The following is a 26,576-nucleotide window of genomic DNA, read 5'->3' as shown; positions in this document are numbered from 1 at the left end:
TATTTCTGTGGTAAATTTCTCTGTAAGAATGAAGTTAAACAGGAATATTGCTTTTTTTTTTTTTATGAGGCATAATGAATAATAGCTAGTACATTGAGAAGCAGAGTATTTCTTGTGCTCCTGGCACTGAGCTAATTTTTAGCAAGTGTGTGGTGAGATGACTAGATGTCTATGAAGTGTAATAAAATTGGGACCTCCAGTGTCTTCAGAACTGGTGAGAAAGTTATTTTTAACCATGGTATCTGTTTGCAATACGTTGTGTTGTGGCACGTTCTGGCGTGCCAGCCAGAAAACTAGCAAAATACTGAATGTATCTGGAAGGGCATCAAGATGCGGGAAGACATCCCAGTGCAGCTATGCAAAAGCCCTACTATCTTCACTCTGGTTCAGGTCTTTGCATTTTAGGAGTACATAGCAGAATAAAAACAAAGATGGAAAAGGACATTGAAAACACTGAAAGGATGGAGCCTTCTCAGAAGAGATCAGAAAGATGAGATCTCTGTTTGAAGAGAAGGCGGCTGGAAGGGAATGTGTTGGACATTTAAAAAAAGAAAGCAAAGGGTAATGGATGATTAAGTACAGCATGACATTGATTAAAACTACAGGTTTGAAACAGCTAAAAAGAAAAAACCTGGTACTTCACATACTGGGTAGTGAATGGCTTTTATTGCCATAGGAACATATGTAAACGCCCAGTGTCACGTTCATACTGATTCCTTGACCATATTTGATGGTTCATATTTGAGAATGTAGCATTGATGTCTTTAATAAAAAAAAAAAAAATTGTGGATGCACAGGTTATCACTAAACGGTAGTTCTAGGAAGTTCTAGGAAGTTCTAGGCTAGATGGACCATTTGTCTGACCCAGTAAGGTATGTCTGAGATTATCCTGAACAACAGGAAATCTTGTTTTATGGCTTAATGAAATTTGTTCTATACAAATATGGCAGATGATCTCAACCAGATACTATATTGCATTCGGCTGTAAGTGTGTAATGTGTGTAACAAGCTGGAGCTGAATTTATTTATTTTCTGTAATGGAAATGAAGAGCTGGGAGATCAGAGCAAGGAAGAATCAGAATCTAAATATCTCTGTCTGTCTAGTAAGACACTCGAAGTTTGCCTGTAAACTCCTGTCTTCCAAAGCCTTGTATTTTGATTTGTGGAAGGTGGGTGGGAGGAACAATCTGCAGAGTTGGAGAATAAGGCCTAATAAGTATGTGCAGGCTCTTTTTGAAACTTTGAGTCTGCTTCCTGGCTGATCAGTGGTGGTTTTTAATTTATAAACCTTACGTGAAATGTTGTTTGTATTTAACCATAATGAAAAGTACGTGGGTAACAACCGCACAGTATAGATTTCAATTGTATTTAATAGGTTGTGTGAAATCTGAAATACCACCTCTCTGGAAGTAAAGTATTGAAGATTTGTGTATGATTTTATTTAAGTGAACAACTTGAGTTGCAAACCTGCATTAATGTATAAGCCACTTTCAGATTTCTGGTGAGAACTTCATGTTGGTGAGAACTTCATAAGGTTTCTCCCTCTGTCAACATTTTTGAAGTCTTTTTTGTACAAATATTTAATGACTGCAGCTGCATACCTAAGTGGCTGAGTAGTGAGTGTAGACCAGTTTTGTTTTCCGTCTTAAGTGTGCATTCCTGTCAAGTCTTAGATATTTAACACTGTTCTTTTGGTGTTATGTGTGTTAGAGCTGTTTATAACTTCTGTAGTTGAGACTTGATGTGACAATTAAAATTCCATGCAAGATTTCAGTTCTTGGATTTTAAAGCTAATTTGAAGTTCAGTATTCAGCCTTTAAGGTATATAATAATATGACTAATCAGATCCTGTCCAACTTAACGTGTAAACTGTTAAGCAATTAGTAATTATTTTTCCTCACTTTTTTGGTATTTATTTTCTTGATTGGATTTGTGATGCATCTGATTCTAGCTACTTAGTGAGACACTTACTTAGCTTGCAGCTGTAGCCCTATCAGTTGTTAACAGGCTTGGTGGTTTCTCTTAGCTTTTCAAGTTCAGCTCCTTTGCTTCAGTTTGTCACTTTGCAGGCATGGCCAAAATGCTAGTTCCCAAGTCATTCAAGATAATAGTGTGATGTCTAAGGGAGAGAACCCGAATAAAAGATGCCCAAATAAAAGACACAGTAAAGAAGTGGCTGAGGTGTCAGCACACATTGCCTTCTGCTAACTCTGCTTTTGAAAGGATCAGTGACTTCTGATGGGAGCAGAGTCTACAGCTGAGAATAGCAACTTAATCTGCTACAACGAGATTTGTTAGAACTTGTCTATCAACATCGTTAAGCTTGCTGTCCCTCCAGTTCAGCCTATTATGCAGCATTATTTTCTTCTTTTTTTGGAAAAAAGAAAAAAAAGAAAAAAAAAAGGGAAAGTAGTAATTTTCTTTATGATTTCCTTGCAGCAAATTATCTCTAAGTTCAAACCTGTATGTTGAGAAAGTTAGAAACAATCCAGTGTATTACTGCTGACCATTATACTATTCTAGGTATTGAAGATTAATACATGATTATGTTAGCTTATTCTTACAGTTATATTTCTGAAAAGTTGTATTTGGAGGTAAAAATTTGCACTGGCTTTGTTTTCTATGTATGTAGTGTAGCAGAAGGGCGTTGCATTCACTCAGTATGTACAACCACTGTATGTTAAACTGAAAGCAAAATAGACATCAGTTCAAAAAAACAAAAGAAAAACCATCAGCTTATTACTTGCAGTAAGACTCTGAAATATTATGCATAGGTACAGTTTGAATAGATGCTTAAAATTTACAAGAAGTCTCCAGGTATAGTGCATTGGCTTATCTTGTTAAAATTCATTAAACTAGTACACGTCCAGTATTTGTATTCAAAATTCCAGAACTGGTTTTCAAGGAGCAATAAGTACATGCTTAGAATTATTTGAGTTAGAATGCAAAAGTATTCATAAATCTCATTCATTTATCTCACTGATTTACCTCACGTATTAAATTCTGATTTCAATTTGTTAGATGTTGGGTTTTTTTTCCTGAAACTCAATGTATTTTTCGACTGTGAGTGTTGACTAAATGTCTGGAAATAATTATCCCTATTTTTATACAGGTAAAATTTTATAAATGTAGAATCAAAACAAAAAAGGTTACAAGTGCTGATTCTCCAGACAAATCTCTAGAGTAAAAATTTTCATTGTCTATTGTGAAATATAGGCCAGATTCAAATTGAAAATACATCTCAAGTTGTTAATATTGACAGACTGGATAAGTACATGTGAATCTTTTGGTTCTAGATCAAAACTTCTAAAAGTAATGAATGAAATGTGGCTGTCTGCATTTCAAGCTGTGTGATGCCAGAACCTGCATAGTGTAGCTCTATTATGCCCTGACTGCAGGAATAGGAATTGCTGCTGCCTTGGTAGCAGTGGAGCTTAATTCCAGTCTGCTTGCATTGCTGAGAGGATTGGCGGTTTCTGGAAACCAGAGGAATACAGTTCTTCACTAAACACAGTCTTTAAGTTGAATGGAATAAAACCATTTTATTAAACAGTGTCTCTGTTGAGCAGGGTATGTCAGAAGGACCAATGGCTGCTTTGGTTCCAAAAGCTGTAAATGTCTGCACCTTTAAAAGCAGAGTCCAGAGATGTGAGCTGGAAAATAGAAGGCATTTATTGTAGGTATTGGGTTCCTCAGCAATTTAGCTTTTTTCACTGAGAATCGCTGATGGCTGCTGTCTTATTATTTTCAAAGGAGCTTAAGGTGTAACCTGAACTAAATTGCATTGTAGCAATATAATTTGAAGTGGTAAAGTAGAAGTAATAGAGAACAAATATCCATATTCCAACATTTGTTAACTCTTATTTATGTGGTGGTAAGAAACAGTATGGTTTAGAAGCTCTGTCAAGACTCATAAAAAATCAAAATTACCTGCTTCCATTTGGCTCACGAATACTTGATTTGGTACTAAAGATGAAACCAGTGGCCAGAGTTGCCAGCTGATTGCCAAGTAATTGGTATGCAAACTGTTGCAGCTTTTGTTCAGGAAGTCAGTATTTTTCAGATGTTATTTGAAAAAGTGACTGCACTTTTATGTGCTTGGGTTCCAAATGAAATGGTAAAGTCATTGCAGCCTTCTTGGATTGTTCAAGAGAACATATGTAGTTCTTTAGATTGTGGTGTTGGTTTTTCTCTAACAAAAAAATTTCAGTAATTAAATGCTTCTTTAGCATGTTCTCACTCTGTAAAACCGTAAAGCATAATCTTGGAACCTTGCATTTTTTCCTTCTATCATTGCACAGAATGCATGTTACAGGTGCTCGGAGTGGTAGAGAAGAAAGTGATCTTCAGTGCTGCTAATGGAGAACCTCTGTGAGTCATTAGAACAGTTATTAGAGGAGCTTCTTTCAAGTAAGGCACTAGTGCTGATCACAGTGCTGCTGAGTGAGGAGATGGTCTGAACTGTCAGGTTGACTAGAAAAGAAGGAATACTGCATCAGAGTGCAGTGCTATCACTCTTGGTTATAAACTGAAGTAGAAAGAATTGCATTTCCAAAATTTATTTTACTGACTTAGAAGGTGGCATTTCTATTCTCAGTTAAAATTCTGTATTAATAGAACTTTCAGTATATCCACCTGTGCTTGATATTGAACAGCTTCACTGTTAGTATGATAGCTGCAGGATTGACAGTTGCATCTAGTAGTGAGTAGAGATCTTAAGGCCAGTGTCCAGATGAGCTCACAACTTGGGCATGCTGCTGCAGAGCCCTCTTGCATGCACTGGAGTTGGAGAGAGCATTCTGTTGTATGGTATGAGAGCCCTGTTACTTTTCTTTATTTGTGATTAGCGTAGTTAGCAAGGAACAGGCAGAAGTTCTATTCAGTGTGGTTTATTATGGTCGAGGCACTGATAGTTGTGATGGACCCAGGCAGTTCACTGTCACCTATTAGTTTTTTTTTCTATCTCTGTCCCATCCTCCAGTGTCGTATCGGCAGTCGCTGCTGTTACACAAAGCATCCCAATCCCTTCTGGCTCACTGGAAATGTTGACTGAAACCTTTCTATTGCAAGTTTAAAATGTATTGTATTGCAATCGTTATATTGAGTGGTAGATGGACAATTGTATTAGAATACTTGTTAATTTCAGTCATGCCAGACTTCTTGATTGTATTTACTCACCCCGTCCTATGGGGATTCTTTTTTATTTATTGATTGAAAAGTATTTGGATGTGTTCTTTGTTCTTTCACAAATATTTGGATCCTTCTGTGTATTGTCCTCAGTAAAATCTTGAGGTCACATCTTTGGTAAGCAAACCATTTTCTGCTCTAACTCTTTTTGAATAGCCTGTTGTTTGTTAAATAAAAAGTGTGTGATTTAACGTCTGTAGGCTGTTTCTTATCTGTGCATACCTTTTGTGTACTTCCTTACTTTGTTTCACGTGCAAACAAAATCACGGACTGGGCCTCTGGAGGTCATCTGGTCCAACCCCTTTCCTCAGGCACCTTGGTGCGTCCTGACGAACTCACAGCACTGATTTCAGACACTTCTGGCTCTTTCAAAGAGAATGAGCAAGAACTGTTCCACGTGAACTTATGCCTTGTTTGGTTTGTGTGAGAGAAACCTGAAACTTCCCAACTTCTATGAATTACGTTGGCTGATTTATCTTAATAGAGAGTAGCATAGTCTCCTTTTTAATAGAGAGATATTTTCCCCATAATGTGACCTAATACACTTGAAAAAATACCGATAGGTAACTTAAAATAATCTGAAACAAATCAGGTAGAATGCTAAAATAGTAGTCTAATATGCTTTGGATGACATTAGAGGACTGCATTTTAAGTGATATTTATAGTTTTTGTATTTGGCAGAATGCAAAAGCTCCTGTGTGTAAGTGGAACCTTACATTTCTAATCCTAGTCCTAATTCCACAGTTTTCAAACTGAGAAAGGGGGTAGCATTCACTGCCATCTGGATTTTTAATCTGAGTACATTTGTCTCTTAATTCCTGTTTGTCACCTTTGGGTATTTCTGTCTTCCTGAACCTTCTGTTGCTAATCACATAGCACTGTTCTGGAGTGCTTTTGGATTGTTTTGTTTTGTTTTTCCAAGCGAATGCTCATGGTATTTTCTGGTACACTTTGACTAATATTCAGATGTAAACGAGCTCCTGTGTACCCAATAGGAGTTGATAACAATTTGAGTTACGGATTTATAAAAGCTAAAAATTGCAATTGTATTGATGATGAAAAGAGACCACAGCTTTATGAACAGATGTTCTTGACATTACAGCTTTTTGCAGCTGAGAATGGGAGACTTCTGTCTGGTTTGTTCTCTGTCATTTTATCCCACCAAGTTGTTTTTTTGGAGGGAACTGCTAATGCCACGAAAAGTGTAGGGTAAGTGAGGAAAGAGGTTTGGAAAAATGGAAACATCATTTCTATCTTGCAGAATGATACCCTAAAGTCAAGTGGGAAAAACTAGTAGGAAGAAGTAGTGGCTTTAACAAGATCATTTTGATGCGTGGGTATGTGAGCAAATTTAGGGATGGATGGTGTGTTTTATTGCTTCTGAAAGTTGTTCAGCTGTGCTGCACTAGTGTATGGCAAGAACTTGCTGTTAAATCTTGAAAAGGTACGTTTAGGAAAACTGCTTTCTTTGCTTTGGTGATATAATAGTTTCCCCCCGTTACTAGGCAAGAACTGGAAATGTTCATAGTATGAATAAATTTTCTTAATTGAAATCCATTCTGTAAACCTGATTGTTAGGATGACTGCAGCGATGACTTGGAATAGACCATTGTGCTGCTGTTGAGGCTGTGGTACCTCACATGATATTAGGAGTTTCATCTGCAAACTTGGCTTCTTTTTCCTCTTGCTTACAAGACTGATGCATCAGACCAGTTTACTGCTAATTTCTACTTAGTTTTTCAGTTTAGCATTTGTCACATTTCCTATACCAGAATCAGAGAAGGTGTTCTCCCAGTAGTACGGAGAAAATAGTTTCTCTACCAGTGGATGAGGGCTTTCACTGTTTACTATTTGGCTGACCTCTTTGATCTGAAAAACTCTTTGACAAGACAGTGACTGCTTTCTGAAGGGCAAATAGAAAGAGTGGTGTTGGTGCTGAGCCATGCATTCAGGTTGTGATCTTGCCCATCTCAGTTTTATCATTTTAGCCTTGCTCATTGGCAGTGGATTCCACTCTTAGTGTAAATAGGGAGTTTCAAACAGTTCAGCTTTACTATTCTTTTCATTATTGCTTGGATGAAAAATTACTGAAGTTTCTCCCATTTTGAGCTTCGCTCTGCAGCACTTAGCTCTTGACTCTTCCATTTTCCTTCCCCTGCATTTTCATATCCTTCTCTGACTTTTCTCATGAAAAGCCAAGGTCCATCCTCACAAGCATTCATTCTCGCTTTTGACAGTGGTCTGTAGAAGCAACAATCAATGTCTTGATGCCTGATTTCACAATAGTACAGCAGTCCCAGACTGGTGTTAGATTAATGATTTTTAGTTTTTTTCTTTTCCACTATTGAAAGGCACCCATCTGTTGTCTCCGCATGGGAGGACAACATTCAGGATCATTGTTTTGTGAGAGGAATTACCAAGTACTTCTGCCATTCTGAATTTTTACTGTAAGTGTGAATTTAGGAAAGAAGTACCTAATGCCCAAAGTGTTGTGGTTCTTTTTATTCAGAGGATTAACCTTGTAAAACCTGACCTGTTAAAGACTAATTGACTGAAGGCTGTATTCTTTAACCAAAAGCAAAACTGCCAAATTCTTAGGTAAGCTAAATTGTGGGAAATACAACACCTTAGCGCTGAGTTTAATAGCTCTTTCTCTTTGGTTGGATGACAACAATGTGTTCTTATGAAGCTTGAACTTCCAAAGGAATCGGTACTGTAGTTCCTTTGGAATGCAGCTGACCTGCAATTAGTGGAGTGAGTACTACCTGAAGTAGCTGTAGATGACAGCTTTAAGTTTGCTAGCAAGATTATTTTGGAACACTGAATTTTCTGATTTAAAAGTACCTGATGACTGAGTTTTTAAATATTGGAGCAATAAAGTGTTTTTTTTTTTCTTTAAGAGATTTATCAGCCATGTTGGTGTAATACTTATAAACACGTTTGCCTCACTGGTATGCGAAGCTTGTACAAACTTTAGATATTTATATACCAGGTTGGGTGTGTGATTGATGCTTCTAAGCATTGCTCACTAACAAAGAAGGCCCTTTTGTGTAATACCTGTACAGTTTTCTTCACTGAGTGGTAAAGTGCAAAGATGTCCAGCATTACTGTTCTCTTCCATTCTCCCACTATGAAATGTCTGAGTTGCTGATAACTGACATCTGTGCCAAGAAGAAAAACTTTTTGTTATGGAAAAGCTTTTTTATCTTGCATCCACTAAATTGGACTTGAACTTGCTTATTATGCATGCTCATTTCAAGTAGAGGTAATGTACAAATATGCTACTTCTCTACTCTTCTGGTGAGAAACTTGTTATAAAAGATACACATGAAAGGTAAAGTGGGACAAATATCTGAATTTTGATCTTGTTCAGAATCTTTGAAGAGCAATTGGCCCTTCCTTGCGATTTCCATATTCGTATCCTGCTATGATTTTCTTTGCAGGCTGATCATTCTTGCAGTTGATCATAGCAAGTAATACAAGTTGATGGAACTAGTTTTAGTTGTCAGATGCTTCAGAAAGTTGTAATGATTGGGCAATCTCTATGCTTTTCTTTTTTAAAGAGTAATAGTATAATAGTATACTGGTTAATGCAGGCAAGTATAATGTATAGATTAATGTACCTTTCAGTGTTTATCCATTTTACTGGCACATGTGGACATTCTAGAGAAAGGCAGCGTTACTGCACCTCTACGTATGAAATAAGTTGGTCTCTGTTCGTGTAGAATGGGATTGTTGTGCATTCCTGTGAGGTTTATCAGTGTTCTCTTTTTTATTTTTTTTTAATTAAAAGAACTTCTACTTAAAGCTTTCAGAAATTGAATTTCATTTTATTGATTTAGCAAAGAAGTTGTACAGTTGTGCAGCCACGGTGGTTATTATGCTCATGTGTTCAATTTGCAGGAGTATGTTCCCTTTGGGGTTTTATCTTAATTTTTGTAACTGACTGCTAAAATTAGGCCCAACACTCCACTTGCACTTAACAGGAGAGAGACTTTTTATAAAGTATAGAGGCCTCAACTGTTATGTTTTTTTAGCTTTTGCAAAGCTTTTTCTTGCATTTTTATTGGAAAGTCCAGTGGTATCGATTATTTACAAAGCATCCAATTTTCACATCTTGTAGTGAAATCCTGCTCATAGTTTCTGTAATTTATTTTTCTTCAAGCTTCTCTTACAACCTGACAGTGTGCAGGGATGTTCTGCTTTTCAGTACGTACTCCTTTAACAGTGCTCTCAAGACACAGCTGTTTCAATTTACTGTTTTTGCTTGGGAGTAAATATGCTTAAAGATGAAAACACATTTCACACTCACAATGTTCAGAATTTGTTTCAGATTATCTCTTCTAAGAGAGACCAACAGATTATGAACAGCCCTTTTTACTTCAGGAAGAAATACCTACACCAATGATTGTAGGCGTGGAAGGTTATTGACTTAGATGTTTTTTCTAGAATGAAAAGCTCCTCGTATTTATTTATTTATTTATATCAGTAGCTGTTGCTTGTATTTGGGAAGGGGGAGAGTAGATGAATTCACAGAATATGGCTGTGAGATGAGCTCTGTCAGGGAGTTGGGTCCCTGGTGTCAGTTTGGTCACATTCCTGTAACCAGGCAGAAACCTGGTTACCATAAACTGTTTCAGCATGACACTTCGACCAAAAAGTAACCAGAAAAATGAAAACACTTTGTAATATTCTTCAAGCTTAGTGAGTTAAGGCAACTTGCAGAGACATCTGAAAGCTATAGAGCTCAGGTATTATCGGTTGTACAACCCAAAAGAGGAGAGGGTAAGGAAGCAGCAATTGAGAGAGGGTTTTGAGACTGCGCTCTTTGGCAGCAGTGAACCAGTTTAGCTTAATGGTCCAAGAAACCATACTGACAGGCTCTTTCATAGTTCTTGTCATAAACTATGCGATCTCTGTTTGGAAGGATCCAAAATTAGGGCACATTTGAAAGCCTAGTCAGCATTGTGCTGTGCTAGCAGTTGAGAGTTAAAGCTGTGCGCAAACATTTTTGTTATTTCCCCGAAGAAATTAAAACATACTGCAAATATTAAATAACATGACTGGCAAAGTGTGACAAAACTACAAAACTTTGCAGCCTCTGAATATTTTTTCCTGTATGCATAATTCTGATTTCTGTCATTGGTGCTCATAGTTTTGGGAATAAGAAACATTCCAGCAGATTTCATGGACGCAGTCACAGAGCATAACCCTTCTATGCAAAGTGCAGTTGTGACAGTGCATTTCTTTGGGGATGCCATGGCTACCCAAGGCATTTATTCTGTTTTAGCATGGGTTTTTGTTTGCTTGTTTTTAGTAATAATGAAGGTTTCTGTCTTTTGTCTAGCAATATATTTCAGCATAATAATATTGAAATGGTATCATAGACAAAACAGACGTCTGCTGTGCGGCTGGTATGCCTTGCTTACAGTGTCCTCCAGAAGAAGCAAGTGCAGATGGTGGTAATTACAGAAAACCTTGGGGGCCGTGGAGGAGCATGGAGGATAGCAATTGTGGAGTGAAAATTCTTGAGGAGAAAAACTTGTGAAATTTATGCAGCAAATTGTTTGGGATTTGCTCAGCAGAGCTGTCACCATAATCTCACGCGAGTTTAGGAATGGAGAACTTGTGACATCAGAGACCTGAATATCTAAAATAGTTTGTAGAAGTATCCTATAAATAACTAGAGAAGAGCTCAAATATAATCTGGTTTGTTCTGAGGGTGTGGTGAGCAGTTGACTGTGAGGTCTATAAAGTGCAAAGATTCTCAGTCGTAGCTTTGCTTTATGCTTTGTATTTCAGAACTTTTAGAAGTTTTCAGAATTTTTATAAGTCTGAACTTATTTTTGTGGACAGAAAAAAATGTCAGAAGTTGTTTATTCCCACCCCTGGTAACTAAGTGACGTATTGATGGAGTTAAGCAGGTTAAGGCATTAAGGATTGTAATTCAAAGGGGAAAAAAAAGAGATCACTTTCACCCATTCAACTAATGTTGCAAATAGTAAATATTTACTCTTTTACTATTTACTATTAATAGTGTTGTACGTAGTAAAGCATTAAAAAGTGTTGACTATTAAAACTTCTGTGCTAAAAAGAAAAACTTGGGAATTAACTTGATATCAGGATGCAGGAGTCCAAACCAAAAAAGATTCAATTTAAAGGGATGAGCTTGGGGGGGAAATCTTATCAGATATTTAAGACAGCAACGATATTTTTAATTCTACAGAGAATATAAGCTCAGTTTAAATCAAGGACTGGCATGTTTACCTTTAAAACAATGAAATCTGCAGTCTTAACTGTCTGTGAATAGGTGATAAAGAAATGGCTGTCGTCTTATCGTGTTTCTGGCTGTCCTGTGAGATCTTTTAACAACCCTTGGAATTCTAGGAATTCCGTTACTCTTCATTTGTTATGCTTTAAGGTTTCTAAACATTTGGCGTTAACTCCCAATTAAAGTAAATCTTTCTTCTTCCGCTACTTACGAACCTTTCCTTGCAGCCTGTAGATATTTGTGTAGTGCACAGTCATCTTTATATTAAATGTTAATTGTAGAGCAGGGGTAGATGGTGCAAAAGACTTGATTAAAACTGGGTATTCAGATGTGTATACAGTGGGAGCATTAATCTGAGTTGCAGTGGGATGCTGGGGTAGTAAATCTGTGTAGTGTTTTGGGGGTCCTGTGGACGTCAGACCATTCAAAGAGCTGTAACCTTGGTTGTGTCTGTGGGCTACTTTTTGAAACTGAACCTGTTTTCTTTTCTCACATTTTTAATTGATGTAGAGACTGCCCTCTGCTGTACTCTTTAGCTAACGGAGAGTTTAGGCCTGTGAGCACTAGGAGTTGCTGATAGTTGAACACTTTTTGATCATCCATGTAAGAGCTTTATTATTGATATGGGATAGCAAAATATAAACAAAGGCCAAGTAGTATGTTACTGAATTTTAAAATATCCTTTAAATGACCTTGGCAGATAACTGTTTTCTCTCCAGACCTGAATTTTGGCAATAGGCTACTTAAAGCCTTCTCTGACTTGTTCTTCCTGCCCCAAATGTGTCTGCAGTCACACCAACTGAAACTGTATTTCCCTTCTTATCTCTCATTAGTTTGGTCTAAAAAGGAGAAATTAAACAATGCTTGTGTGCAAATACTGGTGTATATTTAAAACAAAGGGAATGGTGGCAAGTAAAATGTTTGTTAGTGTTATCAGTAATTGTTTTTTTTTTATTTTGGTCAATTGTGAAAGCACTTCAGTTTTTTGTAATGGAGATCAAAGGATTTATATCCGGGTGGAAAGTTCATTTTGTTAGGACTACAACATCTCGTGCAGTGGTTCCGCTTGCCCTGCTATTGCTTTTAATAGACTAAAGGGGCTCACTATTGAGATACTAATGGACGAAGATTGCTGCTAACAGATCTGTCTTGCACAGAGACATTGGCAAGAATTTTGTGTTGCCTCCCTTTATATAAGTTTTTATTTCTTTTCTAAAAATCAACCTGTTCAATTTCTTAAAATTTAAACCATGCTTTTTCTAAGGGGTTTTGATTGCTTTAGACTTAACAGATTTAAAATATATTATTGAAATTAGTCTGTGGTGGTGCATCCTACGTCTGTCTTAACTGGTGCTCTTAGACACCTGAGTCACTGAGGCTGTGAGCTTTTCCTCAAAGTGCTGTTCTTCAGAGACCTTACTGGCAGCATTATTGCTCCTTACTGAGGTACACCCTCGGCATGACTCACAAATGGTGCTTTTTCACCTCTGGGTTTGAGCAGTCACCTTGCTCGCTGACAAGATTGGAGAAGCAGCAGCTGCCTCATCTCAAAACTGCAGGGTGAGAAGCAGAATGCAGTGAGGAGCCCCGCGTGGCTCATGTATGATGTAAATCCTGCAGCTCTTCGCAGGAGCGTGGTGGGAGCGGACAAAGCTCTTGCCATGGGAACGAGCGGTCCGCTCCAGAGAATGGCAGCGGAATGCTGAGCTGGTGTAAATGAGGAGCTGCAGCTGCTGCCTGGGAAGCTCTGGCTCAGGAGGAAGCAGAGGGGAGCTTATGTTACCTCCCTGGGCCAGGTGAGTGCCCAGTTGCTCTTCGGGGCATTTGGCAGCGAAGAGGACTTCTCTGATAATGACAGATCCCATGTACGGTATCAGTGTGATACATAACGTGCTTACAATTCCCGTGCTTGTATCTCAGGCAACCTGTACGTACAGTTTGTGAAGCTGGAATCTCAGTGTCTGAAATTTCAATTTCACAATTTTTATTGAGTTTTAATGTTTTAAGTTGACAGTCTTATTCCTCCTCCTGTACAAATGTAACATAGCAGTAACAATGGAAATTGCTTTCCTTTGAGAGTTTAGAGCTTTTAGCTGTTGATCCACATACCTTGCACACTGAAGTGAGCGTGGAATGCTAAAACCTTTTGGCATGTCTGATAGCCCTTTGAAATACACATGTTGAACTGAGTTACCGTGCTTGACAGGTTTTCTAATGAACCCTGTTCTGAAATGATTAGAAGGAAGAGCCAGCTGGAAATGAAGGAAATATTTTCTTTCAATACAGGACTATACTATAGCATCTGATTAGAGAAAATGATGTAAAATGTTGTAGACTAAAACAAAAAAGTATACTAGAAATCAGTATTGATTGCATTGCAAAGTTACTGCAGGGTATTTTTTTTTCTTTTACGGAATTTTTGAACTTAAGAAAAATGATGTGAAACTGTCATAGATTTTGCAACTTATTTTTGAAAAACATTAGGCTGCTCAAGTCAGGTATTCCAGATGCTACTGATCTCCATGTGACATCTGTGAAGTATTTTCTACCATACACTTCAATTTCTCATCGATTAGTGATAAAATTTGTGCTTTGCAAACTGATTTGTGTTGTGGTTTCCTTTATGCAATTTGGTTTCAAGCTTCTTAAGCTTGGAGTACTGTTGAGGAAACAAATAATGCTTGGGAGATGATGCAGTGAAAGCTGGGAAATTTTTTTTCTACACTGAATTCCATTCATGAAATTACTGAAATTCTACTTTACTGTGATAGCTTGCAATTTTGATGACTGAAGTTGCTTATTTAGAAGCCTGAGTAAAAATTCCCACTGCTAGTTGAGCCACTAATGGCTCGTGGTGGAGATGGCTGGCATAATTCTCTGCTTATATTTTCTCAGCGATTCAGATTATCGGGAAGCATCTTGTATGTGATTTTAATCAATCTGTTTCAAATGACTTCAGCAGTCTCCGATGCTTCTTCCAGTTGTTTCTAATGAATCTGTGACTGTGCCATATCTGCTATAGTTGTTGTATGTGGCTCTCATCTGATAATAAAATCCTTTGCATTGTGCACAATGTTAATATGTATTTCTTACATTTATAATTATAGTTCCATGCAGGGCTTTTGTGCTCCTTACTGTGCCAGAAGTAACTGAGTCTGCTGGCAGTGACTGCTGAACTCCCATGCAGTCATTCAGGATTTGCAGTTTTAATGAATTTTGGAAAGGGAACTGTCAAGCCTAATCATATTTTTCTAGAACTGAAAGAATTTTTAAACATCACCAAAACATACCATCTCAGCCTCTAGAAAATGTAACTTTTGCTTTATGGAAGTTGCTTAAGCAAAGCAGATTTAATTTTACCACATGGAATTTGGTTGCTAAAGCAATTGGGTTTGCTGTGCGCACCAGCCAGTTTCCTGGGTGAAAGCTGAAGCCACCTTATAGCATTTCCCTTCTGTTTCTGTCCATGTCGGCCTTTGTTTTATTTTAGCATCCGCATTGCACGCCAAGGTGATTACTTTCCTATATGTTTATTCTTCAGCGGAGCTTTTTGGGTCTCTGCTTTGCTGAGTAGTACATTCAGCATTTGTGGTGGTTAAAGGAATGATAGCAGCCTGGCACTGCTAAGGATTCAGCATGAAGGGTGGCTTGCTTATTTTGTGAAATACAGTATTTCAAAGAATAGATGTAGCTAGCAAGACAGTGGCTAAATTTTTGCTTTAACTTCTCTATTCTGAGCTTGCACTGGAAATTGTTTGATTTTCAGAATTACCTCACAGTGAAGTTCTTCTGTAATGTTGAATGGTGTTGGGAGCAGGTAAAACGCACCCTCTCAGTAGCTGTACTTCAGTTAGCAATTTGTACAAACCTTCTCTGGAGTACAAAAACTCGATAGTAAATGTGGTCTGCGAAGAGAAAACATTCTCCAGGGCCATATTGGTCAGACCTACTGCATGAATTTGGCAGAAGACCGTCATAAATGAACTTTATTTGGAAGCATCTGTTTATCACATGGCAACACGGAGGTTCCCCTGCTAGATATGGGCAGTTCAAAGGGAGACAAAGCTATGACTTAACTCTGTCAAACTTTTAGCAACCATTCTGTGTTCCACAGATACCTGTGTACGTCTAAGGGTTGCACAGGTTGCTAACGCAAAGTCCTAAAGCAGAATTCTGTTAAGTGCAAATATTCTTCCGTGTATTTTATACATGACAGTGAAAAACCAGTATTGTTGAATGTCTGTAAATTCTCCCTCTTGTATAAGAACTAGTGGAACAAAATACGCTTTTTCTGATGTCCCAGAGATCCACAACTTCCAGAGAGCAGACTTGGTATACCAGCCTTCCTTTACTGATGTTATTGTAGGGTTTTTAAATTTATGAAGGAAATCCTTAGAAAGAAAAGCCAAGTAAACTGTTCCTGTGCTTATTTATCATAGGACTTCTGATGTCATGCTCATTGGCTAGAATAATTCTTCCTGTTCCTATTATCTGCTTCTGCTTAATTATTATTTTTAACCTCAGATACAACATATCTTGATTTGAGGGCTGAGCTAATGCTTTGCCAGTGTCACGTTTTACATTTGAGTTCCGTAGAGAGGAGCTTCAAAACTGATCTGAAAGTTGTTTTTTTTTTCCCTTTTATGGTGATGAAAACAAATGAAATGCTCATTTCATTTGTTGCATTTGGGAGTAGCATTTTTCTATGAATTGTTGCAGATAAGGCTTTGTGGTATCTGAGGTAGGCTTCAGAAGGCAGAAACAACAGCGGGCTCAGAATTAGAGGGGTTAACCCGTTATCACAAGTCCTTTGATTAAGGGAAGTTATTCTGACATTCCAGACTGGCAGCATCCCTGTGCTTTTAGAGATTACTAATTAGGTATGTTTGGAGGACTTGGTTTGGTATTTTGGCCAAGTTGAACTTAAGCTTGCCTGATAAATGAGATTTCAAATCTTTTCAGTTACCTAGGTATGATTACTTTGCCTGTACTCCTTGTTACAGAGACACGCAATTTTCTGGGATATAAAAATTATTTTCTACTTGAAGTGCTCCTGAAACTCTTACTTTTTGATACCTGCTTCCCAAATATGGCTATTACTGAGACTAGGGGGGAACCCTGACATCCTAACGTTTGTTTCTTTCTTAACTGACTTAACTCAGATCTTAGGGACTGAAAGCGAGCTGCTGTTATTACAGGCAGCTCTTATGTCTCACTCCTTCAAGAATTTGTATGCCCTTGACATCTTGCATAGAAAGTGAACATGGAAACAATATTACTGTTGTCTGCATATTACTTATATTTACCTCAGATTATATTTTTGTTTTTCTGGTCTTCAGTGCTTATTGCTAAATGAAAGGGGTTTAAAAACTTCATTCTGTATACAGATGCATAAGTTTTTGTTGTTATTTCTCGATTTAACCTCAAAATATATTCTCTCTTAGGTAGCTAATGATTTTAGATTTGATGGAATATTGTTCATTTGGCTATCTGGGTTCATTGTATGAACTTCTTGTCTGCCTTTCCCTGATGTTCAGAAATCCCATTTTGACCCAGTGCTTTATATTAATCGCTTCTGAATACTGACTTTGTGACTCCATTCTTCAAAGGTTATTCCTTTTAAATTGGGCACTAAGAGAAGGTTTTACAGGCCCCAGCTGACTGTGCGGCACTTGCAGCGCTAGCCCCAGTGCTATGCAGCTTGCAATGGGCTTTTCTTTGCTGCTTGATTTTCTTCTTTATTCTGAATGAGAAAATGTTGAACATTGAAAACACTTTTGCATGTCAGTGCAGGGTACCTAAACGTCGTTAGAAGTCTCAAAAAGATTTTTCACGGTTGAAAAATGCTTCAATATGTACTCTTCAGATTTTTTTAGAAAATCTTAGTCATAATCAGTTGTAGTAGCTGGGCGAGAAACAAGTGAAGAAAAGTGCTTTGCTGTTGCTGAATGTAGCTGCATACCATTAATGAAAATGAAGAGCTGCACATACTTAGAATTGCAAGCTGGCAGTGATTTGTGTAGGAGTGTCTGTTGCTGCACTTCCAAAGCTGTGCTAATGATATTTAATTTTCAACATAATTACAACAGAAGGAGCCTTCTCTTCCTCCTCCAAATGCAAACATAGGAAAGGATTTCTTTTTATCTTAGTCCTTCCAGTGTTATTTGTGTAATGCAACTTCTGGGACATTTGTACTGTTTCCTTTCACTTGATAACACACAAAAAAAGCTTGAAAAATCAAATGTAATTGTAACTTTTTGCAGACTTTATTACCTTTTAGTTGGACATACTGAGAATAATATTTCTGTGGTTTTGTGATACAGAGAGCAGGAAGAAAAAGTGTAAGGCACAGGTATGTGTGATATTCAAGAGCTGTGTGGCTGCATTTTTTCCAACATTGAAGTTTTTAGCTTGAATCGGCAGAAATGAGAAACTGTACCAGAGTGGAAGGCTGGACTTGGAGTGTAGTGGAATGCCACTGTGTGCCTTTGAAAATCAGTTATTGTACACTGCCAAATAAATATGTGTGCGTGCACAGATGAGGATTTCTGCTCTTGTATTTGATATGTATTTCCTGCTTTAGAGCGTATCTATAGAAAGCATTAAGAGTAGCTGCTAACATAAGTCTTAGCATGAGTTTATCACTACTTGGAATTGTGTAAGTGCAGTTCCAGTCTGCTTTAGATAGTATCTTTTGGAAGAACTCTGTGCCAGACCTGTCTTCTCTGAAACCTGAGAGGCAGTGCTTACGTGGAAATGCTTCAATTTGTGAGCAATAAATGCAAGTATTTTTACATGTTTATAAATCCTCTTGTGAGCATCTTGTTTATAACAAATGATTTATATTTAGTGCTTGTACTACCCTAGTTTGTTGGAACTTTTAAGAGCGAAGGATGCGTTAGTAAGAATTTTCCGAAGATTGCTAATTTGCAGTTGTGTATTTTAAGTGCAGAATAATCCAGTTCTGTGATGTGGAATTGTACAAAATTTTAGCGTGAGTTTGAACTACTAATTCTCTAATGCCAGCATATGAAAATTTCTAAAACAGATGAATCAGATTGTGAGGGTTCTGTTGTTCTTAATAAGGGAAGAAGTATAATGTGGAGTATAAAGTTCGTGGTCTCATGCTTGGAGCACTAAAGAACTATCTTAGGTATTTTGTTATTAATGCAGATATTTACTAACTTTTTTTGAATGTCTTTCATTAGATTTTCATCGTGGATGCTTCTTTGGCTGCCTTATGATGGAAGGGATACATTTTTGAAGTTATAATGGATTTTACACAGCAGCATAACGAAAACTGGCCTAATAGCAGCATTTCTATTTGAAGAGAATAGGCCTAATTGCACATAACCATGACAACTTCTCATATGAATGGACACATCACAGAAGATTCTGATAGTGAAGCAAAAAACGTGGATCTTGCATCTCCTGAGGAACCTCAGAAGCACCGAGAAATGGCTGTCGATTGCCCTGGAGATTTGGGCTCCAGGATGATGCCCATGCGGCGGAGCGCTCAGCTGGAGCGAATCCGGCAGCAGCAGGAGGACATAAGGCGCAGAAGAGAGGAAGAGGGAAAGAAACAGGAATTGGACCTTACTGCTTCCATGAGGCTTAAGAAATTAGCACAGATTCCTCCAAAAACTGGAATAGACAATCCAATATTTGACACAGAAGAAGGGATTGTTTTGGAGAGTCCTCATTATACTGTGAAGACATTAGGTAGGTGTTGATGGAAATTATGAACAGGTTAATGGAAAAGAAAAAGATTTATTTGAATATTAATGTTCTGAAAATGTGATTTAGTTAATTCTTCCTACTGTAAGACTTCTGGTCCTTTGGGTTTGTGATTTTCTTCATTTAGCCAAGCTTAAATATGTGCCCCAGCAGGAGCTTCCAAAACTAATCCTTCTGGGGGACATTTAAACAAATTGCAGAGTACCATTGGGTTCATTGGATGTCTCCATCTCTGTAGGGTGGAGAAAACCATGTATCTGCTGCCAGATTTTATTAAGTTTGATGAAGCACATATCAGAGTAAGTGATGTCATATAAAATAAAATCTAAAAAAGATGCTAGGGCTTTTGATATTTTCTAGTGGAGCATGTCTGTTTTTTCTTATTCTGGTTGTTCTGTGTTTTCAGTTGTCACCTAATATCATTTGCGTTTTTCCTTTAAATCTTGGCCTTGACAGTGAAGGACTGCTTGCTTTGACTGTTAATCTAAAGATTTTGATGTAAATATTTCTAAAGCAAGTAATTTTTGTAGAGATGCACTCTGAAAACCTTCACTTCGTAGCTTTTGTTGCTTTAACTGAACTTCTGTAGAAAGTACTTCTTACCTTTCTTCTGCAAATACAAGCATCTAGTCATCTAAAATGAGGTGCTGTCACTGGAGTGAAAATAAGGCATTGCAAACATCCCAACTTCTTGGATTTTTGACTTCTTAATCCATACCTGTTTTAAGATCCTTACTGCTTTAAATTATATCTTTATTTTTAAATAGAGTCTAAAGACACACACAGCAGAAAAATTCACTAGTTTTTTGAGTGTGCATGGTCTGTTCTTTGAGCTAGAAAGGCTGGGACTTTTGAAGATACAGTAATGTAATTAGACTAAATTATGATATATCTATATATGTGACAAGATGAGGGGAAATGGCTTTAAGCTGGAAGAGGGTAGATTTAGACTAGATATTAGGAAGTAATTCTTCACTGTGAGGGTGGTGAGATGCTGGAACAGGTTGCCCAGTGAGGTTGTGGATGCCCCCTCCCTGGAATTATTGAAGGCCAGACTGGATGGGGCTTTGAGCAACCTGGTCTAGAGGAGGTGTCCTTGCCTATAGCAGGGGGCTGGAACCAGATGATCTTCAAGATCCCTTCCAACCCAAACCACTCTGTGACTGTATGATTCTGTGCACCAGGGAGTTCACTTAGGGCTTTGCAGTCAGGTAGAAACTTGATGTAATATTGACAGTCATGTTTGACAGGGAAATAAATGTAGTGTAGTAACAATTTGGATCAAGCAGACTGAGATTTAGGAGGTGAGGATTTGTTATTATTTCACACTCCTGAAAGTGGGCATTAGATTGCAGTCAGCTGTCGCGTTGAATTGCTGAATGCTTTAAGGAAGAAAATGCAGCTGAAGTGCTATAATCTTGTAACCTTTGTAGTCCATAAAAAAATCTGTTTCAGCCAGGAGTGCAGTAAAACTGAGTCAGACTTTTAAATTTAATTTGTAGCACTTCTCCAAGTAGCTTGGCCTCTTCTAATTTTTTTCCTCTATTCTTAAGCATGCCCTTTTTTTCCAGTTTCTAGTTTAATTGTTATAAGATCTGACACTTCCACTAAATTTGGAATGAAGCTGCTTGTTCCTGACTCTCGCCAAGAGCTGGTGAAGTTATCTTATGAATGCGTGTACATATAAAATACAGAATATCATGAAAAGGGCTGGAGTCCATTGAGTTTAGTAACTTCTGCTTTTTTAATGTTTTGGAGAGGCTGAAATTTTTTAAGTTAATATGTTCAACTTCTTGATCTCTAAAAAACTTGCTGGCCCGTGACTTAGTCAAAAAAAAAAAAAACAACACAAAAAACAAAACTTGTAGCATGTGAAATGTTTTGTATTTAATTTGAATTTCTGAAGCATGCTGCTTCTGACTGCTGAATTTTCACCTTGATGTATTTCCAAGCGTTGTTAGCAGAACTCTTAACCAGTGCTAGTGAATTACGAAGTTGTTAAAGTACTGTTTTCATTGCATTTTAAAAAATGGATTTTTAGCTTTGCTTTATTTGTTAAGCCATAGAATTGCTGCTAAAACGTACAGCTATAAATACATATTGTCTATATTTTTAGTTTTGAAAATGGCATTCCATACATGCTAATATCTCATTTGGTATTTCGTTGCCAAGCCTTCAGTCTTTTCATCTTAACAATTAAAAAATCAAGCGGATTGGATTTTGTTTATAAAGATAATATAGCACACTTAATTAAACCAGTTTTAAAGGGCATGTTTATTATCAAAACAGGACGTGATTTAGACAGCTGACAGGGTAGAAATACCTTTCTGAGCACCTAGAATATGTTCATTACTGAAGTGTTTAACAAGCTCATTTATAACTATGTATTTCTCTTAAGTGCAGAAAATAGTTTTTACACTGTGACTTATTCTCCTAATTAAATACGTAGCTGACGTTTCATGTAAGAAACCTTTTGTGGCTACAGCAAAATCTATTTTGTTCTCTTTTTTGTGGGGAAAAGCTGCTTTTTTTGTTGTTGTTTTTTTACTAGGGCAAAATTTACTTACAAGACGTAAAACATTTTGTTTTCTAAAAGTTAATTTATACTTATAAATAGTTTTGATAAACCAGTAGTTTTCTTAGTGCTGTTACTCAAGTAGCATATGAGGCATTCGAGAGCTAGCAGTACTATAGAGTACTCTAAAGAGATCTAAAAGAACCTAAGAATTAAGATATTGGTAGTAATATCCAATAAAGTCAACTACGTGCTTTTCAATTTGCTGCTTGTAACTTTTTGTTTGAAATGATCCTACATGTTAAGCAGTGACCATGGGTCCTCCCCTGCAGTTGCGTATTTTTTTGCTGGCAGTCCTTTTGATTACTGCGTGTATCACGCAGGGCTGTGTCACATTCCAGCCATTTCTTGGTCTAATGAGAAAAGACTGCAACGCTTCTTGAAAAACAAGAGTTGAAATTAATAAAACAGTTGATGGCTAATTGATCTGCGCTATAAAATGGATTTTTTCTTCCGCAGAACCTTGACTTTTTCTGTGAGTAAATGTGCAAGATGTTAGTTGTTTACTGAACTGTTTTCTTCTATACAACCCTTTAAATAGGGAATGTCTAGAGATAGAGTCTTGCTACTTGGCATTTATGGACAACAACAAAAAAAAGCCTTCAGAAATATAATCAGTGACTTAGAACTCATAAACAGGGACCTGGAATGGCTAGCTTTGATGCCTTCGAAGCTTTTGCTGTTCCTGGGAGAAGTGTGATATGATATTGGTCTTCCACATCCAGCACAGATGAAGATTGAGTGTACAGAGAGATTAGTTGGTGAGGAGAGTACTGTGGTAGATATGTAAGGAAGGGCAAGATAGAAGGAACTAGGAAAGTACTGAAGAGATAATGTGTGGGGGCATCTAAGAAGAGTACATCTTTTTACTATAGCTGTAGAATAGATGTCTATCGGTCTGTATCTGTTTCTGTCTTATATGGAATATACATTAGAAAGTATTTGTGCATGTACTTAAAGTCTTGGGTATATAACGGTTAGAGAATTCAGAAATAATTGAATAAAACCATTAATGCTTAAGGAGTATTATAAAGAAGTTGAGTTCTCTAATGCCTTGTTTCTTTGAACCTAGTAACAGTAACAACAGAGTTTTCAGTTGATGTTTGACTGAACAGGCAATAATAGACACCTGAGCATCTGACTGTTTTCCACGTATTTTTATTTTTTTAATACTTGAAAGCAGTACTCAAGTGTCAGGAGAAAAGATTGCTGAGACTATCTGCATACTCCCCTAGGCAATTAATCTGCCAGATTACCACATCCTATTTAGCAAATATTCTCGCCTGCTAGGTGTTAACTTTCATCGCAAACAGCATTTCCCTGTGCGATGGGCAGTAGGTTTTGTACACATTTCCCCAGTAAGATGCTGGCCTTAATTACTGTTCTGAGCTGTACTGTGTTTCCCTTGTGGAATATCCTGCCCTGCCTCTGTCCGAGCTTTCAATGCATCTTCTTACTACACTTTGTTTCCTTGGTGGGTTTAGGAAGGTGGGTAAGATGTTTTTTATGTGACTATGGAATGCTTTTAGGATGTGTTCTTTTTAATTGTCCTGAGATTATTTCTTTCCTTTTAATTATAAAAGTGTAATTTACTTATCAATCGTTCATTCTGTAAGCAAGCAATATGTTATATATGCACATGGAGTATTTAAAGTGTATTTAAATAATTTATTATACAGGGAATCAAGACTAGTTTAGCGAAGCGGTTGATTTCGTATTGCAAAATAGTTCTTCTTTAATGTTTAGTTATACACGAGCTGTAGTTATTGAATCTTTTACGTACCAGTGGTTTCCTTCAGAGATGTACTGCACCTATTATTTGAAATTCAATTTTGAACCATTTATCAGCTTGTTTCTTTTTCTTATACTGGCTTGTGGTCCTTGTTTTGATTCTAATATGTTCTGCTGATAACCATGAGAGAATAATAGCTAAGTGATACATTTGCATACATTACTGCTGATTTAAAAACTGAGCGGCAAAATTTTTTTGTAAAACTCTGAACACAAACATTACGACATTGTCAGTCTTTAACTTGTGTCTTGGTTTTGTTTTATTTCCTACCAGAAGTGGAAGAACTATTAACTTCCCTAAAACATATCCAACATGTTTTGGTAGACCCTCAGAGCCAAGAGGATATCTCTCTCATCTTACAGCTTGTTCAAAATACTGATTTTCAGAATGCGTTTAAGATACACAACGCTGTTACAGTGTACATGAACAAAGCCAGCCCTCCATATCCTCTCATCTCCAATGCACAAGAACTAGCACAAGAGGTATGTACAGTATGCATCTCATTGATGTGTATATGAAGCATGTAATCGTAGCTGTTGTTGAAATGTGTACTTGGCAAACTTGTCTGAGTTACTGCATGTTAAATAGAAAATGAATTCCAACAGTCACTGATTGCTGTATCCAGTTTTTCCATATTTCCAGGAAAACAGTAACTGGAAGAATATTTTGGGGTTAAGAATGCCCTTTTTGATGTGAGTATTGTGTAATAGAATTAAAACATGTAAAAGAATTAAACAGAAAAGGGAGCAGTTAGGGAAAACTTTTCACATTCACTATTCTTTAGTCCAAGGATTAGGAATTGCATTGCAGTTATCTGTTATTGTGAGTTTCTTCCAAGTTGAGCCCTGGTTCTTAAATTTGGAGGCATCTCTGAAAATACAGCTATACTAGAAACAAGCATTTTGCTTTAAAGTGAGCAGCAGGTGCCTTAGTACTTTATTTTTTTGATTACTGCTGTGATTGTCAGATCACATTTAATTTTTTTCTGGCATGACAGCTCTCTTATAAAGCCAAGCACATCTGTTAGAAATGATTAAATTGTGCTTTTAGAAATCTACTTTAGTAAGATTTAAAACTTTTATTTTCAGTGAGATCTTGAGTGTTTGAAATACTATTACAATTTTAGCTAAGTTAACTGTTTTCTTTGAGTCTTACTCATTTGAATGTAGATGAACAGTGCCTGTTTATAGTAGCCTTGCAGGCAGTAGAAGTAATTAATGGGAAATGCAGATACAACGTTGCAGATAACAGAAGGAGTATCAGCGCAAGTGCAACAGGTTGCATTCTGCAAAGCCAGCTCCCCAGGCAGGATAAGCGCACCTGCTCAGACCTTGCTCGGGTGCACTGGCACATTGCTCACAGATGCATCACTTCCATTTCAGTATAGCAGCAGGATGATTTTCGTAGAGTCTGGTTTTGTTGATCTTGCAAGTCAAAGAAAGCAATGTTGCAGTCTTAGTTCTTTTGCAGAATAAATTACTGATTCTTGAGAGATGTCTCTAAAACATTCTCCGAAGGCACAGTTTGCTGATTAATCTGCTGCTCAGGATTTTTCTGTTTATGCTCTCGGTAAGATTGCACCAAAACAAAGTGGAAGTATCTTTCCTGTGAGCTTGCCTATAGTTTATCAGTCTGCCTCTTGGCTGCTCCAGGATGCTTGCTAGGCTTCGTCCGAGTCTGGAAGAACCTTTCAAGTTAGCTTCTGTTTGTAAGCCACTTCCTCATACACACATCCTGCCTATAGACATAATTTGCATTTTCATTCAAATGCAAGTCAGAGTTTTTAAATCTCTATTTATGTATAGAATGTTTGAGATAAATATCATAAGAAATGTGATTGGTTTCTCTCTACCCCTCCCCTTCATGGATATGATATTTTTTTTATTGAGTGCTTAATGGAAGTTTTCAGGAGGAATGTATACCTTCCAATTCTAAATTTCCCTGCAAGACAGAATCTTCTGTTGACATCTGTAGTGGAATAGCAGAGCTTTATCAATGTCTGGAAAACTACAAGTCAGTTCTCCAATGTTCATATTCCTCCCTGCTGTCTTCCCGAACTCCCACATTCTCAGCACATTCCTGTTATTTTCAGGTAGTTTCATAAATCCTAAGATCAGAAGACAGTGCAAAGCCAGTCCTGTGTCTTAGCAGTAATATGTAAAGGCTTATAAGAATTAAATATTTTGTTTATCTGATAGAATTTTGTCAACACCTGGAAGAATATTACATAAAAGATCATGTATTCCTGCTCTCATTTTGATGCTTCATCCCCTGTCCGTGTTTTGTTGCAGCCTTGAAATTCCTGAAGGGAAATATATTGCATACATCTGTGTGCATTTTCAGATGTAATCTAGATTCAACTTCTGATTTATTTAAGCAAATTATATTTTGCAATATGCTACATAACATCCTGAAGTTATTAAGCTGGAAATTCAGGACAGATATTTCTGTGACCAACAAAAGTGTTGTAAGGAAAAGCTTGAGGCTTCCATTCACGTCATTCTTGTTTGAACAGATCTTATGCTCATTTTTCAGACCTGTTATTCCTTAATGAGTTTTTGCTTCAGGAAAAGTTGTTTTCCACATGCACACCACCCCTAACAGGGGCAGCATGCCCAATTATTTTGTAGTTTTTTTTTCTTTTTGTGCCTTTTTCTTTTCCCACCTCTAAATATAGGCTTAGGAAGCTCCCTCAGAACACAGTTCTTTAATCTTTTTGGAGCATTACCTACTTCAAGGTGTTTTTAAAGAGACACTTGGAAAAGTCTGAACAGCTGATAACATCTTGATGATACAAAACATTACAAGAAAGAAAAACAGTATATACACACATAACATTAATTTTAAATGACAAGTAATGTTAATGTGCATATTTCAGTGCACAGGTCATCAGTGACAGTGTACAAATCTGAAACTGTTTTATAGTGTGTGTCCCAGTTTAAAGCTACAAACTCTGAACTCTCTGGGGCTGGAGGCTTTATGGTGTACAAGAGAGCCTATTCTAGAACTCATAC

At 37.2% G+C, this 26,576-nt stretch overlaps 1 protein-coding gene across 1 annotated transcript in view; it reads left to right on the top strand.

The window, feature by feature from the left end:
• Window positions 1–26,576, top strand: part of PALS1 (protein associated with LIN7 1, MAGUK p55 family member) — a 52,460-nt gene that overhangs the window by 7,041 nt on the left and 18,843 nt on the right. Inside the window, 2 exon segments of the mRNA XM_085225005.1 lie at window positions 18,667–19,180; window positions 23,836–24,044. Coding sequence (XP_085081131.1) covers window positions 18,814–19,180; window positions 23,836–24,044 — 576 coding nt within the window. The 5' untranslated portion in view covers window positions 18,667–18,813.

This window comes from Meleagris gallopavo, chromosome 5, assembly GCF_905368555.1.
Source record: "Meleagris gallopavo chromosome 5, MGAL_WU_HG_1.1, whole genome shotgun sequence".
In the NCBI taxonomy this organism is placed as follows: domain Eukaryota; kingdom Metazoa; phylum Chordata; class Aves; order Galliformes; family Phasianidae; genus Meleagris; species Meleagris gallopavo.
The sequence above is the reverse complement of the archived record's forward strand: the minus strand, read 5'-3'. Positions and strand labels throughout refer to the sequence as shown.